The sequence below is a fragment of the Heterodontus francisci genome, chromosome 14, assembly GCF_036365525.1.
Source record: "Heterodontus francisci isolate sHetFra1 chromosome 14, sHetFra1.hap1, whole genome shotgun sequence".
Lineage (NCBI taxonomy): Eukaryota > Metazoa > Chordata > Chondrichthyes > Heterodontiformes > Heterodontidae > Heterodontus > Heterodontus francisci.
In genome coordinates, this window is record NC_090384.1 from 55,224,117 (window position 1) to 55,241,598 (window position 17,482).

General features: G+C 39.5%; 1 protein-coding gene across 3 annotated transcripts in view; it reads right to left on the minus strand.

Moving 5' to 3' along the window:
• Window positions 1-17,482, minus strand: part of LOC137377047 (uncharacterized) — a 53,458-nt gene that overhangs the window by 33,720 nt on the left and 2,256 nt on the right. For all 3 annotated transcript variants that reach the window (XM_068046242.1, XM_068046241.1, XM_068046240.1), the window contains exons 2-6: window positions 14,679-15,023; window positions 9,668-9,994; window positions 7,840-7,956; window positions 4,834-5,256; window positions 440-802 (exon numbers count right to left, since the gene is read on the minus strand). In XM_068046242.1, coding sequence (XP_067902343.1) covers window positions 440-802; window positions 4,834-5,256; window positions 7,840-7,956; window positions 9,668-9,994; window positions 14,679-15,023 — 1,575 coding nt within the window. The remainder of the gene's footprint in view (window positions 1-439; window positions 803-4,833; window positions 5,257-7,839; window positions 7,957-9,667; window positions 9,995-14,678; window positions 15,024-17,482) is intronic.

Sequence of the window (17,482 nt, forward strand, 5' to 3'; positions counted from 1 at the left end):
TTTGTGATAAATTCGCTCATCTTTCCAAACAGAATCCTTTTTGGTTGTATAGGTTAAACGAGGCACCGGTGTTTTTCTTTACAGTAGTTCAATAGGATCTTTAACACCCACCTGAACAAGAATGTGGGGTCTCAGTTTAATATTTCATCCAAAGAATGACACCTCCAGCAGTGCAGTGCTGATTCTGTATGTGGTTTGAACCCAAAACCTTCAACTATCAACTGAGCCAAAATATTGCAACAGGAAATGGTAAATTTGTGTAAAATATGAAAGCAACTAAATTCCCAGAAGTGCTAAATGCTGACAACAGATGCCCAGAATGGAAAGTTATTCTAGTGCTGAAACTCTTCACATCAGTATCAATGTGAACAGAGGAAAAAAAGACACCAACGCATTTTAAAAGGTACCGAGTGAAACAAGACCTATGGATTTGGCTTACCTTTTACTTCTAGTTGAACCTGTTGCACTGCTGGATTTCTCAAACCAATGTGTTCAACTTCACAGGAATATTCACTGTTATCATCTTCTCGGATCGTCGCATTAAAGAGCAACATGCTGCAGACGCTGTATGTGTGGTCAGGATAACTAAACTTGCTCATGCTATGGGAATATTTGTCCGAATAAATATTTTTTTCAGCTTCATTCTTGTGCATCAGCAAACGACGTTTGGATCCATTCATTCGTTTATACCATGTGATCGTTAAAGGACGTGGCTTGAAAAAATTTATCGGACAAGTCAGGATCACTGAATTGTTATGATGGACGATAGGAGGTGTAATTATGTTAGCCAATTTAGGAGGAACTAGAGGGGGGGAAAAAGCACAAAACATGCAGTTTTGATTATACACAACTTTTGAAGATAAATGTTATTGATTTATCTTTTATCACACGTTATTCACAAAATTAAACGTCATCTCTATATGTATTAAGAAATCAAAGCTGTGTCCATTAATCTTGTGCCTTTTCAGTTCTCTCTGGGAATCACGCAAGGAGTCTGTTCCCTATCCTACTCTCGCCCTCTTAACCCATGCTGCAGTTCTAGTTTCTCTTTCACCCATAGCAACTCCTAGACATGCCAACAATACAGTTCCAAATTCAGAACAAGTGTAACAAAAAGATATTACCCAGGGCAGAGGTCGGAATTTGGAAACAGCAGTAAGCAATTCAGCCCCACAAGCCTCCTCCGCTGTTCAATGAGATCGTGGCCTATCTGTATGTTAATTCCATCTATTTGCCCTGGTTCTGCAGTTTCCTACAACAATGACTACATATCAAAAGTATTTCATTAGATGTAAAGCACTTTGGCATGACCTGAGATTGTAAAAGTTATTATATAAAAATGTAAGTCTGTCTTTCTTTCCTTCTTACATTCAAACCTTTGCCTAACAAAAACCTATTAATCTCAGTTTTGAAATTTTCAAATTGACCTAGCCTCAACAGCATTTTGGGAAAGGAGTTCTAGAGAGGGTTGCATCTCTGCCCCATTTCTCCAAAGGCCCAGGCTCTCTCCTACATAAATAGGGAAAAATATATATTTTTACAGCTTTTAGTGGGTTAAAACCCCACCCCTGGCCCCACGTCACTGACAGGAATAGGGGATTATAAGTGTGATGGAGAGAGAGTGAGCGAGAGTGAGAGAGGGAGAGAAAAAGAGGCTATACTGAAGCAAAGTAGCCTTCATCCTATCCAAAAATGACACTTATGTCCTTGTGAATAGGTCAGTCGGGAGAATGCAATGATTTTGTTGGGGGTGGGGGAAAAAAAATTAGGCTCGAGACGAGAGAGACACACCAGGATTAATAAAGCTGTTGAAGTAGAAATAGAAGGCTTAGCTGATAGTGAGAAAATGTTACACAATAAAGGTAGTGGAAAGTAAAAATATAATTGTAAAAGGAATAAAAGAAAACAAGGGGCTGGATTTTACCATCCCTCCAGGAACAGACTGGGAGGTAGGGGAAGAAGTTTGGGGGGAGGGTGGGGATGCCCATCATTTTCCTGACACCATGGAATTTTAATAATGGCGGGGAAGGTCAAGGACTGCCTTCCTGCCCAGAGGCCAAATGAGGCACTTAAGTGGCTCGGGAGTGGATGCCTCCTGATCTGGCAGCCTACGGCCCATACAAGGGCCGCCCCCAGCTGAAAGATCCCCATCCCCGGAACTCCACTTACCTAAATTCCGGGGCCTTCGCCATGGCTGCTGCACAAGGCCTCCGCCAATACCATCAGAATCACCCCCCTTGGTGGGCTGCTAGGACTGCTGAGCTGCCAGCCCTCTGATTGGCTCGCAGCTCTTGGAGCGGGATCTTGTCCCCTAAAGGGGAAGGCATCCCAGACAGCAGGCAGTTAATTGCCTGCCCACCGCTGAATTCAGCAAGCAGTCCGGAAAATGGCTGAGGAGAAATGGTACAATCCTGCCAGTGTTGTAGTCCACCAAATAGTAAGGATAAGATACAAGAGGAAATATGCAGATATTTCAGAAAGTGTGCAATATAATTGGCGTGACTAAGTTAGAAAACAGGGCCTTAAATTGGCACTGAAGAATCTTCAAATGTTAGATGAAAGGTGTAGAAAATATATTTATATCAGGCACAAAAGAATAAAAGAATAGAGTTTGTAAATAAAAAGTAAACTGAAATTTAAAAAAGGAGGTATATGCTAAAACTAGGGCTAAGAATACTACAGAAAATCAAAATATAGCAAGTATAGTAAGGTGAAAAGGGTAGAAGGGCAGAAAAATAGAAAAAATGTTTACAACATAGAAGTCGTAACATTTTTGTTTCAGTAAGTATATTGGAAGATAAATATTAAACAGAGTAGGACTTCTCTGCGATGAAGGAGGAAATCTTATTATGAAAAATGTAAGCATGGTGAGATATTAATCAGAGCATTTGTCAACTTTTTTTAAATGATGGCAGGAGTGAGAATTCTTGTATTAGAGGAGGATGTGGAACAATTGCTGGGGATAACTAGAAAATAAATCTGTGTTAGCAGAATTCAAGACGGCTAAGTCATTGAGCTCTTGGGGGGCGGGGAGGGGTGCTCCATCCTAGACCCTGATCACAATTTTTCAACCATTCTTAAACATGCAAATGGTGCCACAGTACCAGGTAAATATTGTTCAAGAAAGATAAATCAAGTTACTACAGACTCGCCAGTTGATCAGTTAAGGACAAATTTTTAGAATTTATAATTTGTGATTAAATTAACCAACATTTAAAGATGCAGGGGATAATCAAGGACAATGAGCACAGATTTGTTAAATGCAAGTTTTGTTTGATAAATTTAATCGTTCTTTATTAAAAGGAGCTGATGGACTGTATTGATAAGGGAATTCAGTAATGTACTGCAAGTGGATTTTACAGAAGGAGATCGACGAGGTTTCTCAAGACCTTGGTTACAGAAATTGAGGTATATAATTGAAAAGGAAATGTAGCAAAAAGTTGGTTGGTGGGCAGCAATCAAGGATCAGCGTTAACAGATGTTGCTCATATTGGAGAAGAGTCGTAAGTGATATATCGCAAGAACAATGCTGGAATAAAAGCAAAATACTGCAGATGCTGGAAATCTGAAATAAAAACAAGAAATGCTGGAACCACTCAGCAGGTCTGGCAGCATCTGTGGACACAATGCTGGGCCCACTTTGTTCTACAATTATGTGCTAGTGAACTTAAGCGAGACAGTAAGGGAGAGTCACCTTTTTGTTGATCTATGAACACTACCACAGGATATTGATTAGTTATTCTAAAAATGACCAAACCTTGAATTACTAACATGCTTTGTAAATCAGCGAAGAAAACTACTGCTTTTCTACAATAAGCTTCTGTCAATGCTTGGAAGAGTTGAAGAACATATCTGTAGAAAAAGAAAAATCTATCTATCCCACAAATTATGAATTAAACATCATACCATCCCTACCACAAAAATAACACTTCTACAATAGCAAAACCACTCAAACATCCTATATTATAACAGAACCTGTACAATTACTGCCCTCTTATGGTGATATCTGATGCTTTTGTACTGCCAAGGGGCAGATATTTTGCAAAGAATTTCTTCAACAGTGATATTACAAAGGGAGAATACTTCTATCTTCATTCGTGTCATTACCAGAAAAACATCTTATAATGTTACGGATGGAAGAAATTCTACAAAACAATGTGTCTGCAAGCCACAAATACACTCTGAACTATGAAGCAACCTTGTTTTATACCATTTGTATGCGGCAACTTTCCATAAGGACCTTCCTTTAGTCTGCATTCAGTTCTCTGCTGGATTGTTGTAATTTCCTCCCATTCCCTCTGCATTCTTTCCCAACCTAGTTTTAGCCCCGATGTGTTCTCATCTATTGATGCTATTTGAACATTTCAATGTGACTGTGCCCTCTATTTTCCCTTTCACTTTCCTGCAGCTTTTTTCCTAAACCAGTAACCATATCATTTAAAAGCACTCAGATGGAGTTATAGATGGTGAATTTTACTACAATGAATATAATTTTAACTAAGTTATCTATGAGAGGGCGGCAAACTTTGTCAAGAGGCCCATTCTCACATCTCACTGATACCTCATGGCAATGTTCAACCACAGAAGTACAAATTTGTGAATTTCTCTTGGATGGAGCTGGTGGTATATTATACTGTTTAATGAATGCTGTGAGAATTACCATAAAGAACTAATTTTACAACACAAAAAAGGCAGTTTTAGGCTACATGATTTGGGATTGCAACACTTAATGACTATAATCACAATATGGCAATGGAGACTGGATATGTGATCAAGCTGAACACATTCTACTTAACAGAATAATGATTTTTGATTGACTTATAAAAAGCTTACTTCCATCAACTTGCAAATGGATCCTTCTGCAAATGCCTTCACTGACAGATGGATGCATCACTTTACATATGACTTCTGCATTATTGTCCTCATTGATGTCAGGATAAACCTCAAGAATGCTAGAAATGCTGGATGTTCCATCATCATTTTTCTGGAAACTGCCTAGCTTGACTTTCCATTCGCTGTCAGTTTCAGTCCTTCCGACAGCGCATTCTGTTTCCCTGTTCTTGCTGAAAGGGAAATGAAACATGTAGGCTTGTTGCCATTCAGCAATCAACTTCACTTCAGTGTCCTTCCGTCTCTTCAAATGCCAGCTGACAGTAATAATTTGAGGTCGGAATCCAGACACTTGGCATATAAACTCTGCAGGTTCTTGGTGTACAATTCTAGCAGGTATTTGAATGTCTGACACTTTTGGTACAACTGGGAATAAAAAAAAGAGAAATTTCAAGATGAATTGATTCAAATGATCTTTGACACTAGCTGAAAATTCCTATCAGTTGTCTTGTCTTCATTGATTGTGAAATACTAGCAGTTGATTTAATTCTCACATTTAATATTCACCATCTAGACTACCCAAAAGGCACTTTAAAAATTATAAGCACTAGCAGAACTCCTACAGTCAGATAAGGGATTTAGTCACCATTAAGTAAACTCTATTTTAGGCTCTAAATTTAAAAGTAATCATGCATATTTAAATTCAATTAATCTGGCATGAGCTTGGATAAATTGATTAGTGGAGGGGAAGATTGTCGCTAGCTGCGAGATACAACAATATTGCAACATTTTTATGAAGAACAGAGTTACAATTTTACTACACCTAGTGCATGTAGGACATCTCCTATGGTAATTTACCAATTCAGAGTTTACGGGAAGGTAGCGATCAAGTAAACAGATGAACACAAAAATGTACCAAGTGCAAAATGGAACTGAGCAAAAAGAAAACTCTCAAAGTGTGGGATTGCAACAAGTCAGGGTCAACAATGGTTAACAGTGCAGTTCAAAATATTAGAAGTTTAGCAATGAGTCATAAAGTTATTACAGTACAGAAGGAGGCCTTTTGACCAATTGAGTCCATGCTGGCTCTCCATAGAGGAATCCAATCAGTCCCATTCCCCTTTTCTATCCCCCTAGCCCTCTAAGTTTATTTCCTCAAGTCCCCATCCAATATCCTTTTGCAATCATATATTGTCTCCACTGCCACCACCCTCGTAGGCAGAGTGTTCCAGGTCATTACCATTCTCTGGGTAAAAGGTTCTTCCTCACATCCCCCCTGTATCTCTTGCCCAAAATCTTAAATCTGTGTCACCTAGTTCTTGTACCATCATCTAATGAGAACCGCTTTTCTTTGTCTACCCTATCTAAGGCGGCACAGTGGCACAGTGCTTAGCAACGCAGCCTCACAGCTCCAGGGACCCGGGTTCAATTCTGGGTACTGCCTGTGCAGAGTTTGCAAGTTCTCCCTGTGACCGCGTGGGTTTTCGCCGGGTGCTCCGGTTTCCTCCCACCACCAAAGACTTGCAGGTGGTAGGTAAATTGGCCATTGTAAATTGCCCCTAGTGTGGGTAGGTGGTAGGGAATATGGGATTACTGTAGGGCTAGTATAAATGAGTGGTTCTTGGTCGGCACAGACTCGGTGGGCCGAAGGGCCTGGTTCAGTGCTGTATCTCTAAGTAAATAAATAATAAATAAACCTGTCATAATCTTGTACACCTCTATCAAATCTCTTCTCAATCTCCTTTGCTCCAAGTAGAACAAACGTAGCTTTTCCAATCTAACCTCGTAGCTAAATTTCCTCACCCTTGCAACCATTTTGGTAAATCTCCTCTGCAACCTCTCAACGACCCTCACAGCCTTCCTAAAGTGTGGTGACCAGGACTGGATGAAATACTCTAGTTGTGGTCTAACCAGAGCTTTATAAATATTCAACATAACCTCCCTGCTTTTGTACTCAATGCCGCTATTTATGAAGCCCAAGATCCCATATGCTTTGTTAACTACTCTCTCAATATGTCCTGCCACCTTCAAAAGATCTATACACATGAATCCCCAGAAGTGGAAAAAGAGGATAACAAAAAAGAGAGCAACTGAAAAGACTGCTAGACAGAGGGGACTTGGGTAATGGAATGCAGAAGAAATCGCAAAATAGAACAGAACTTTTTTTTTTAAAAAAAAAGAGCACGTGGGAAATGACAAAATAATGATGTATCTGCATTCCAAGCCTATGGAATGGTTTCAAGCCACCAGAGTACCTGCACATCAACTTGAAGCTGTGCTTTCCAATGGAGTCACTGTGGAAAACACAAAATGTTCTCTAACTCATGTTTTTGGTACAGCTCAGCAGATACAAAGACCCTACTTGAGGACCCTTATGTTAGCGAAAAAATTACATTTTGGAAATAATTAGAAATAAATTGAAAGTAAGCTCCTCACTCCTTTTTTGAGATGTAGAGTAGTTTGAATCAACGATTAGTCCCTTTACAGTTTCCTTCCCTTCTTCACCCGCCCACTGACAATAAATTCCAGAATATACTCAGTAAAGTGGTACCAGATCAAAGATTGAAGTATAGTAAGAGAGTATAAAAGATCGGAGTAACAGTAGCGTTCTGTAGCTGCAAAGAGAAAATCATTAAGGAGTTAATGAAGGTAAAACAAAGATGCTAAGCAGAAAATTATCCATCAAAATGCAAAATACTTGATGGCTAAACATTTCATATGTCATTTACATCTCAATTAAACACTCTTGTTTGCACACTAATCATTTCTGTTTAATAACAATTGATTGGTACTGCTAAAACCTGAAGCAAAAAAATTAAACAATTGTAACAAGTTTGAAGAAGCACTGGTTAACCAGCGGATACAAGAATTTGCTATAACAGCAGCAACAATGTGACACATTGCACAGTCTCTTGTCCCCCACACACCCCCATAACCCAAGTTTCCTTTGAGTCATTTTACTCCAAGTTTATTCCATAATTCGTCTGAACACCCAGAATATAGATTTACCTTTGTAATAGAACCGCATATAGAGGAAAATTCCTAGTATGATCAATGCAATAGAAATAATAATGCTTGTAATCACGCTTCCAACTATTGATCCTCTGGCCAGACGAATTTGTGCTTCTGTAAAAGAAAATTTACATATTTCTCATACTGGATTTTTAAAAATAATTCTACAACTCATTAGTGCAAAAATGTGCAATCTCAAAGTACGGTCGAGAAATACTTAAGCATTTGTTTTCACACCTGAACATATATTGTTTGCAACCCAGTTTTGCTACTTGGCAAACTGGTTATTGATAAGGCAAAATGCAGTGTTCCACAAGGATCAGTGCTGGGACCACTATTATTTGTAATTTACATTAATGTTTAGGAATAAATAACTCACTATCAAAATTTGCAAACAATACCAAACTGGAGAGTGGGTATAACAAACACTGAGGAAGAATGCAACATAATGAGAAGACATTAGAAAATTTGCAGACCAGGTAGTAAAGTGGCAAATAATCTTTATCGTCAATAAATGTGAGGTACACTCTGGTCGGAAAGATCAGTAATGTCACCTATACCTTAAAAATATGTTTTAAAAAACTGAATGGAGTACAAGTGCCAAGAGATCTAGGGATACAGATGAGCAAATCATTAAAAACAACATTGCAACAAAGCCATTAAAAATGCCAGAAAAATTCATTTATTTATAGGGGTATAAAATGTGTTAAACTTGTATAGGAACCTAGTCAGGCTACACTTGAAGCACCATGCACAGTTCTGGTCTCCTATGAGAAGGTCACAGAAGCACTGGAGAAAGTTCTGGTACCATCCTGTTTTACACTATGAGATCACAGCTATTAGGAAAAGATTAAATAGAGTGGGACCTTTTCCTTTGGAAAAGAGGAGATTTAGAGGGCTTTAAAATTACAAATGGGTTGGATAAGGTAGAAATGGAGAGAATATTTCCATTGGTGGGAGAATTCAAAACTGAGGGCCATAAATGCAAGATAGTTACTAATAAATTCAACAAGGATATGAGAAACTTCTTTACTTCGGAGAGTGGTTAGTATGAGGAACTCGCTATCAGAGGAAGTGACTGTGGCAACTTAGATGGTTTTAAAAGCAAACTAGTCAAGTCCACTAAAGTAAAGGGAATAACAAAGGCTGAGATGAGACGAGGAGATTTGTGTGTGGTTATGAACACTAGCAGACTAATTGGGCCAAATGGCCTGTTTCTGTCCTGTATATTCTATGTAATTCTGTGTAAAAATCGTAGTCAAGTTTGGAACCAGGTCTATGCGGAACAATGGTCATAGGCTAATTTTCCACTAAGAAGGTTTGTTAATGGAATGAAGTGAAAAATTATTAAACAAACTATAAATCACCTTTCAAAAGCCAAGAAAATTATCAAGACGCACATGAAGGTCAGAACTGGAAGTTTGGTAAGGAAAATGTGTCCAGGTTATTGGATGGAACAACCTGGTACTTAAAAATGTGAATCCACAGATTCGAAAAAGCTCCCACAAAATGCTCAAAACCGTAGCAAAATAAGAGTTATTAATCACAATACACATGTATTCTAATTTATTTTCAACTGTAGGAAGAAGTTAAGAGTTTTTTTATTAACATCAATTTAAAATGTTTTGTAAAAATACATTAAAAGTTCAAAAGGCCTTTGCCTGTCACCATCAAACTAATCCATACAAAAGCTTCATATTTAATTGTTTCCCCAATAAAAGTTGAAACTGCAATACATTAGTTAAAACTGAAGTGTTTTTCAATATGAACTTAACCAAAATGTTTTATACTTTGCATTTTAAAAGCTAAAACCACCACAACTGACCTTTCACAGTCACTGAAGCATTCACAGAGAATGGCTCTGAAAAAGTCCTGTGCGTGACACGGCATTCAAAAGTGCTGCCCATGTCTTCTATATGAGGTTCCAATCTAACTTCAGTGGTTACATTACATGTTCCATCAGGGTTTTTGACTGGCGGAGCAATGCAAATGTCAGTTAACAACTTTGTTTCTCTTCGTGATGGAGTTGACTGAAACCATTCAGCATTGCTCTCGCAAGGATAATATCTGCTTAACTGACAACCCAAGACCATCTCTCCACCAGTGCCAACTTCCACAATTTTTTCCGAAAGCACAGTTACAGTGGGACGTGCTGCCAAAATAAACAGGTAGGTTAACATTAATAACAGTGGCTATTCGTCAAACGTAATGCATTGGATTGGATCTGTGCATATTAAAAGAAATTAGTGAATGGCTGAAGCACTATTAGATATACATAAAAATATTAGTAAAAGGCAATTGTTACAACCGAGTGAGAAAGGTGTCCAGGGGTCCCTTTCAGCTTTCACCTGGTCTTACTGTAACAGGATTTAATTTTAAACATACTGCGTTTTGAGCTCCCTCTTGGTGAAGCCTTGTTCACCACTTTCCAATTATAAGGCGAAGAAATGAGCACAAACAGGCTTTCTTAGGTTTAAAGAAGAAAGGTGAAATTTATTATAACTGAAACTACAAACTCTAATTCGGTTAATGCCTACGGATACACGACGTGCCCCACGCTAGCATGCATACGCAATACGCACATGCAAATAGAGACAGAAAAGAGAAGAGAAATAAAGTGGAAAGGTTTGAGGCAATCTGTGAGGAGGGTTTTTTGTTACTGTGCTTCAAGCTCGCTGTAGTCCTTGATTGAAGATATGGTCTTATTCTTCTTAAACCTTGTTCACTGTAGGAGACTTTTCTCTCTTGGGGTTCACGTGTCTTCAATGGGTCTTGGAGGTCCATGAGAAAGAGATGGGAGCAGACAGGGGAGAGATGTCATCAATCCAGGAACTTTCTGTTCAAATTCTCTGTGGCAAGTTCAAAAAAACCTGCAACAGCCAGTTGGTCATGTGACTAAACTGGTCTGACTATGTCTTGTGTGTGTGGGGAGCAGGGACTGGTTCCTTTGTTCCAACACCGTCTGTTAGTATGCAAAAATGTCCTTCCAGCCAGGGGCTTGGCAACCCCTTTTAATAGCCCTTCTCTTCTTCCTAGCAACAATTTGAAATTTCATGTCAATGTGGCGAAATTAATGTTCCTCATTCTTGGCAGGCGAGGGAGGGCCTGCATGACAATAGTACAGCTATGACAATGGAGGACAGCTAGGGTAATTCCTATATTTAAAAAGGGATCTGAACAGGTCTAAGGGGACTTACAGAACAGGTAGCTTAACATCGTGGTAAGGAAATCATGGAATCTTTAACAAAAGATTTAACAGAAAAACATCTAGAAACTGAAAATATAATTAACAGCACATATTTCAATAGAGAAGGTCATGATTGATCCAACTTACTGAATTCTTTGAAGCAACAGAAAGAGTACACGAGGGTAATGTAGTAACTGAAATATATTTGAATTATCAACAGATCTCCGATAAGGTACCGAATCGTAGATTCATCACTAAAGTCAGAACATGTGGAATCAGGAGACAGGTTGCAGTGTGGAGGGGGTTAAGGGCAGCTAATCAGCCTGGCAAAAGGTGGATTGGTGTTCCTCAGGGATTGGTGCTGGGAGCACTGTTGTTCATCCCATTAAAAAAAAATCAGAAACACAATTTCAAAATTTGCAGGCAACACCAAATTGGGGGCTGTAGTTAAACGCAAAGGAAGAATGTGACAAAAATACAAGACATTAGTAAACAAGACATTAATGAGCATGCAATTGGCAAATAAATTTCAATAAGACAAGTATGAGGTGGTGCATTTTGGTAGGAAGAATAAGGCAGTCACATGCACGTTGGATAATGAATCATAATGGCTTAGAGGAGAAATGGATCTAGGGGGTGCAGATATTCTAATCACTGAAAGCAACGACGCAATAAATGCTGGCATAGGCCAGTTGGGCTGAAAGGCCAGTTTGTGCTGTGCACTCAATGTAACTCAATGGACAAGACATCCTGAGAAAGTAAAAAGTGCTATATAAATGCAAGCTTTCTTTGATACAGTGTAACATTTAAAGAGAAGCATGACAGCTAACGTGAAGGACGATTTTAATCTATTTCAGTTCCACGTGAAAAACATTTAAATGGCTTTTACACATAATTGGTCATATTTAATGGTAGTTAAGTGTAATGTAACATGTTTATCCATGGACAACAACGTACTTACTTGTGGCAAGAGCCACTTTTTCAATCAAGCATACACTTGTGTTTTATTTCTCTCTGTAAATGCTGCGTTACACAGCTGATACTTTTAATTAGGTTAACTTTTACATCTCTGTTCTTGATTCAACTAATTAATAATATACAATAGTTTAAAAATTACAATTTGATACCAATATGTATTAGCTTGCATTTGTCACCGTTTTTTATATATATATATATAAAAAAAAGGAAGATGACTAGGGATACATCAGGCTATGATGTGAAGTTTATATTGATACAATTTTGTTCTGTTAGCTATAGTTCATTGCATATGCTGTACCCAAGGATTTTGAACTGTAAAAAAAAATGGAAGTTCCTTCATTGGTACAAATACATTGTGCAAAAACTTGATTACTTAATCAAATGATTTATTTTTTAATAAAAACAAGAAATGCTGGAACTACTCAGCAGGTCTGGCAGCATCTGTGGAAAGAGAAGCAGAGTTAACATTTCGGGTCAGTGACCCTTCTTTGGAACATTTCCGAAGAAGGGTCAATGACCCGAAACGTTAACTCTGCTTCTCTTTCCACAGATGCTGCCAGACCTGCCGAGTGGTTCCAGCATTTGTTTTTATTTCAGATTTCCAGCATCCGCAGTATTTTGCTTTGATTTATTTTTAATGTTTCTTTCATCCCACTATTAGAATTTGGACAATATCAAGCAGAGAGTAGTGCGAATATTGGACAGGATTTATTGTTATTACTATTTTTTTTTTTATCGGATCAGCTGTAGTGTGCCAGAAGGATCAGATGATCACGGTGTGCAAATGAAGGTAAAAGACCGTTACAACCTCCTTCTACTTCTGATAGGATGAAAGCTGCAAGAATGTTTTACAAACTTTAATTTTAATGCTACAGCACCTAATGGTCAGCTTCAACCAAGTACCTTATTCCCACTAACACAAGCACCTTACTGAATCAGCTAACTTTGATCAGTCCTATTGATAAATCAACTGAATGAGGTTTTACTATACATTACACAAATAAACTGTTTCAAGATCTGAATGAGGATTGATAGTACAGGTGGCAACTTCTACACATGTACTACTGGATCATTATTAAAAGTACACTAATCAGGTCAGAAAGCATTAGACACTAAGTGCAAACCATTTTTTTAAACAATCAGCTCTGAGGAAAGGACATCAACCTGAAACTTTTACTCTATTTCTCTCACCACAGATTCTGCCTGACCTGCTGAGTGTTTCCAGCATTTTCCATTGTTACGATCAGGTGAGAAAGGGTTCCCTCTCAGTCTTCACCTGGTCTTACCGTAATAGGGTTTAATATTAAACACACCTTTTCTTTTTAGCTCCCCCTTAGTGAATCCTTGTTCACTAACCTCCAAAGTAAAGAAACTAGCTAAACAGGTTTTCTTAGGTTTAAAGAGAAATGGTTGAACTTTATTAAACTTAAACTATGATTTGGTTAATACCTACGGATATGCGACGTGCCCACGTTAGCATGCATATGTGATACACACATGCAGATAGAGACAGAAAAGAGAAGAAATAAAGTGGAAAAGTTTGAGGCAATATCTGAAGATGGTTTTGGTTACTGTTCTTCGAGCTTGCTGTAAAGTCCTTGATTGTAGGTAGATCTTGCTTTTCGTTGGGGCCCAGTATTCTTCTTAAACCTTGTTCGATGCAGGAGACTTTTCTCTCTTGAAGTTCGTGTGTCCTCAATAGGTTCAGAGGCTTGTGAGAAACAGATGGGAACAGATAGGAGAGGTCTTCTCACTCCAGGTGCAAACAGTCTTTCTGAGTTCAAAAACTCTGGCTAGCTCAAAAAACCCTGGACCAGTTAATCATGTGACCATCTGGTTTAACCAGTTCTGGCTTTTGTGGATTGTATTACCTTAGCAGTCTTCGGAATGCTCTTCCTTACAGCTTCAATGTCTGGTGAGCAAAATCCACTGTGGGTTGAATGTGTCAGGAAATGGTCCTTTGTCTCCACAAGCACTGTGTTAGTATGCAAATGTTTTTCAGCTAAATGTCTGGCAGCCCTTGTAACAGGCCTTCTCTTCTTCCCAGCAACAGTTTAAAATCAATGTTCATGACAAAATTAATATGCCTCATTCTTGGAAGGTGGGGGGGCCTGCATGACAATTTCTATTTCAGATTTCTAGCATCTGCAGTATATTGATTAGATTTAGATTAAGATTAGATTAGAGATACAGCACTGAAACAGGCCCTTCGGCCCACCGAGTCTGTGCCGAACATCAACCACCCATTTATACTAATCCTACACTAATCCCATATTCCTGCCAAACATCCCCACCTGTCCCGATATTTCCCTACCACCTACCTATACTAGTGACAATTTATAATGGCCAATTTACCTATCAACCTGCAAGTCTTTTGGCTTGTGGGAGGAAACCGGAGCACCCGGAGAAAACCCACGCAGACACAGGGAGAACTTGCAAACTCCACACAGGCAGTACCCGGAATCGAACCCGGGTCCCTGGAGCTGTGAGGCTGCGGTGCTAACCACTGCGCCACTGTGCTTTTATATTTAAGGGCAGTTCCTTTGCAAGATTATGTTTCTAAAAGCTATTTTCATAGAAAGACAAACTGTTTTAATATATGAATGCTGATGGCATTGTGTTACACTGCAAAGTATAATAATTTACAGTAACTGTACATAAATCAACTTACCTAAAACCTCAAGCTTTATCGTCTTAGATGCCTTATCATTTGGTGGAATAAAAACTTCACATTGATAATGTCCACTGTGTTTAATTGTGACACTTTTTAGCAACAGTGACATGTTTCCATTCAGAATGGAGCTTTCTGACAGCTCAGCTTCTTTCCATGGTTTAGATATTACTCCATTAGTGTAGATAAAGACTTTTTTTTCAGTGCCAAAAGACCATAAAACGCCCAAGTTCCCTGCGTCCAGTGTAGACCCAGCAAGTTCAGCAATTTCGCACTGCAAAAGTCCATTTCCATTAAACATTACTTCCACAGGACTTTGACTCACATTCAACTCCAACTTGCCTTCTGCAGGTTTAATAAGAACAAAAATATTTTGTTAGTATCCAAACAAGACTGTGCCTATATTTGCCTCAGCTTACACGGAATGCACAGCATAAAAAGACCATTTGGCTCAACTGCTTTACATCAGCCTCCTCCCACCTTTCTTCAACTAACCCCATCAGCATAACTTTCTATTCCTTTCTCCCTCATGTGCTTATCTAACTATTCCAATGCTCTCCTGGTCAGCCTTCCACCTTGCTCCCTCCATAAACTTCAACTCATCAAAAACTCTGCTGCCCAAATCCGAACTCATATGCCCTTTAACTAACTTCACCCCAGTGCTTGCTGACCGACACTGGTCCAACACCACCTCAATTTTAAAATTCTTATCCTTTACAAATTCCTCCAAAACTTTGTTACCTTCCTATTTCTGTAACCTTCTCCAGCCCTAACACCCTCCAAGATCACTGATTCCTCCAGTTTTGGCCTCTTGCTCATCCCCGATTTTAATCACTCCACCATAAGAAGCCGTTCCTTCATCTGGCTCAGCTTTAAGCTCTGGAATTCCTTCCATAAACCTCTCCACCTCTCCCTCCTCCTCTAAGACAGTCATTAAAATTTGAATCTTTGACCAACATTTTGGTCAACTGTCCTAATACCCCTATTATGGCCAAGGTATTTGTGAGTGCCTTGGGAGATGAGACTACATTAAAGGCACTAAATAAATACAAGCTCTTACTATTCCCTATTAACTAACTTACACCAACTTACTGCACTGGAGGGGGGGAGACGGGGGGGGGCGGAGACCGGGGGGGGCAGGGGGAGAGAGGTGGGCGTGCTGGCGGAAGAACGGTGGGGGAGAGGGAGAGCGGTGGCGACAAGGGAAAGAGAGGGGGGAACTGGAATTTCAGCGAACTGGAGCTAGAGAGAGAGAGAGGATATCACTGCTTCAGTTTGAGATGGAGCATTTCTGGCAACACACGTTTGGAAAGATATCAAGGCCTTGGACAGGGTACAGGGAAAACTGATTGGGATCATGTCTGGGATCAGCTATTTCAGTTATGGAGAGACTGCAGAAATGGGGTTCTACTCCTTGGAACGGAGATTTGATAATTGCTATATATTATGAAGTGTTTTGATAGAGTAAACTGTTCCCAGTGGCAGATAGGTTGGTCTCCAGACAACACAGATTTCCAGTAACTGACAAAACAACAAAAGTGACATGAGAAAACAGGTACAGTAACAGTCGTTATATTACTGGTCTACTGATCTGGAGACACAAGTTCAAATCCCACCACAGCAGCTGAGGAATTTAAATTCAGTTAATTAAATAGGATAATAGAATGGTGACAGCACAGGAAGCGGCCATTTGGCCCATCACGTCTGTGCCAACTCTCTTTGAGAACTCACCTAGTCCCGCCCCCCTGCAAACTTTTTCTCTTCAGATAATTATCCAGTTTTCTTTTTAAGGCCTCGATTGAATCTACCTCTACTACACTCACAGGCAGTGCATTCCAGATCCCAACCACTCACTGCTTAACAAAGCTGTTGCTTCTTTCGCTGGAATTAAATCAGGAATTAAAGGCTAGAATTCGTAATAGTGAGCACGGAACCACCCAAATAGTTGTAAAAACCCATCTGATTCACTAATGCCATTTACAGAAGGAAATCTGCTTACCTTACCTAATCCGGCTCATTTGTGACTCCAAATCCACAGCAATGGTATTGACTCTTAACTGCCCTCTGAGATGGCCGAGCAAGTCAACTCAGTTGCTACAAAATAGTCTCATAAGAATACAACCACACGGACCACCTGGTTATCAACTGAGTGCAGACCATCTACAAGATGCACTACAGCAACTCACCAAGGCTCCTTAGACAGCATCTTCCAAACCTGCAACCTCTACCAACTTGAAGAACAAAGGCAGCAGGTGCAAGGGAACCCGACCACCTGCAAGTTCCCCAACAAGTCACACACACACCATCCTGATTTGGAACTATATTTCCGTTCCTTCACCATCGCTGGATCAAAATCCTGGAACTCCCTCCCTAATGGCACTGTGAGTATACTTACTTGCAGCATTTAAAGGCGGCAGCTTACCACCACCTTCTCAAGAACAATTACAGTTGGACGATAAATGCTGGCCTTGCCAGTGATACTCACATCCCATGACAACTTAGATTTATATGGCACCTTTAATGTAATAAACATCTCAAGATGCCTTACAGGAGCGTTATAAAACCAAGTATGACACCAAGCCACAAAAAGACATATTAGATCAGATGACCAAAAGCTTTGTCAAAGAGGTAGGTTTTATGGACTGTTCTAAAGGAGGAATGTGAGGTGGAGAGGTGTAGGGAGGGAATTCCAGATCTTAGGGCCTAGGCAACTGAAGGCGCACCCACCAATGGTACAGCGATTAAAATCAGGGATGTCAAGAGGCCAAGGTTAAAGGAGCGCATCTACGTTACAGGGTTGTGGG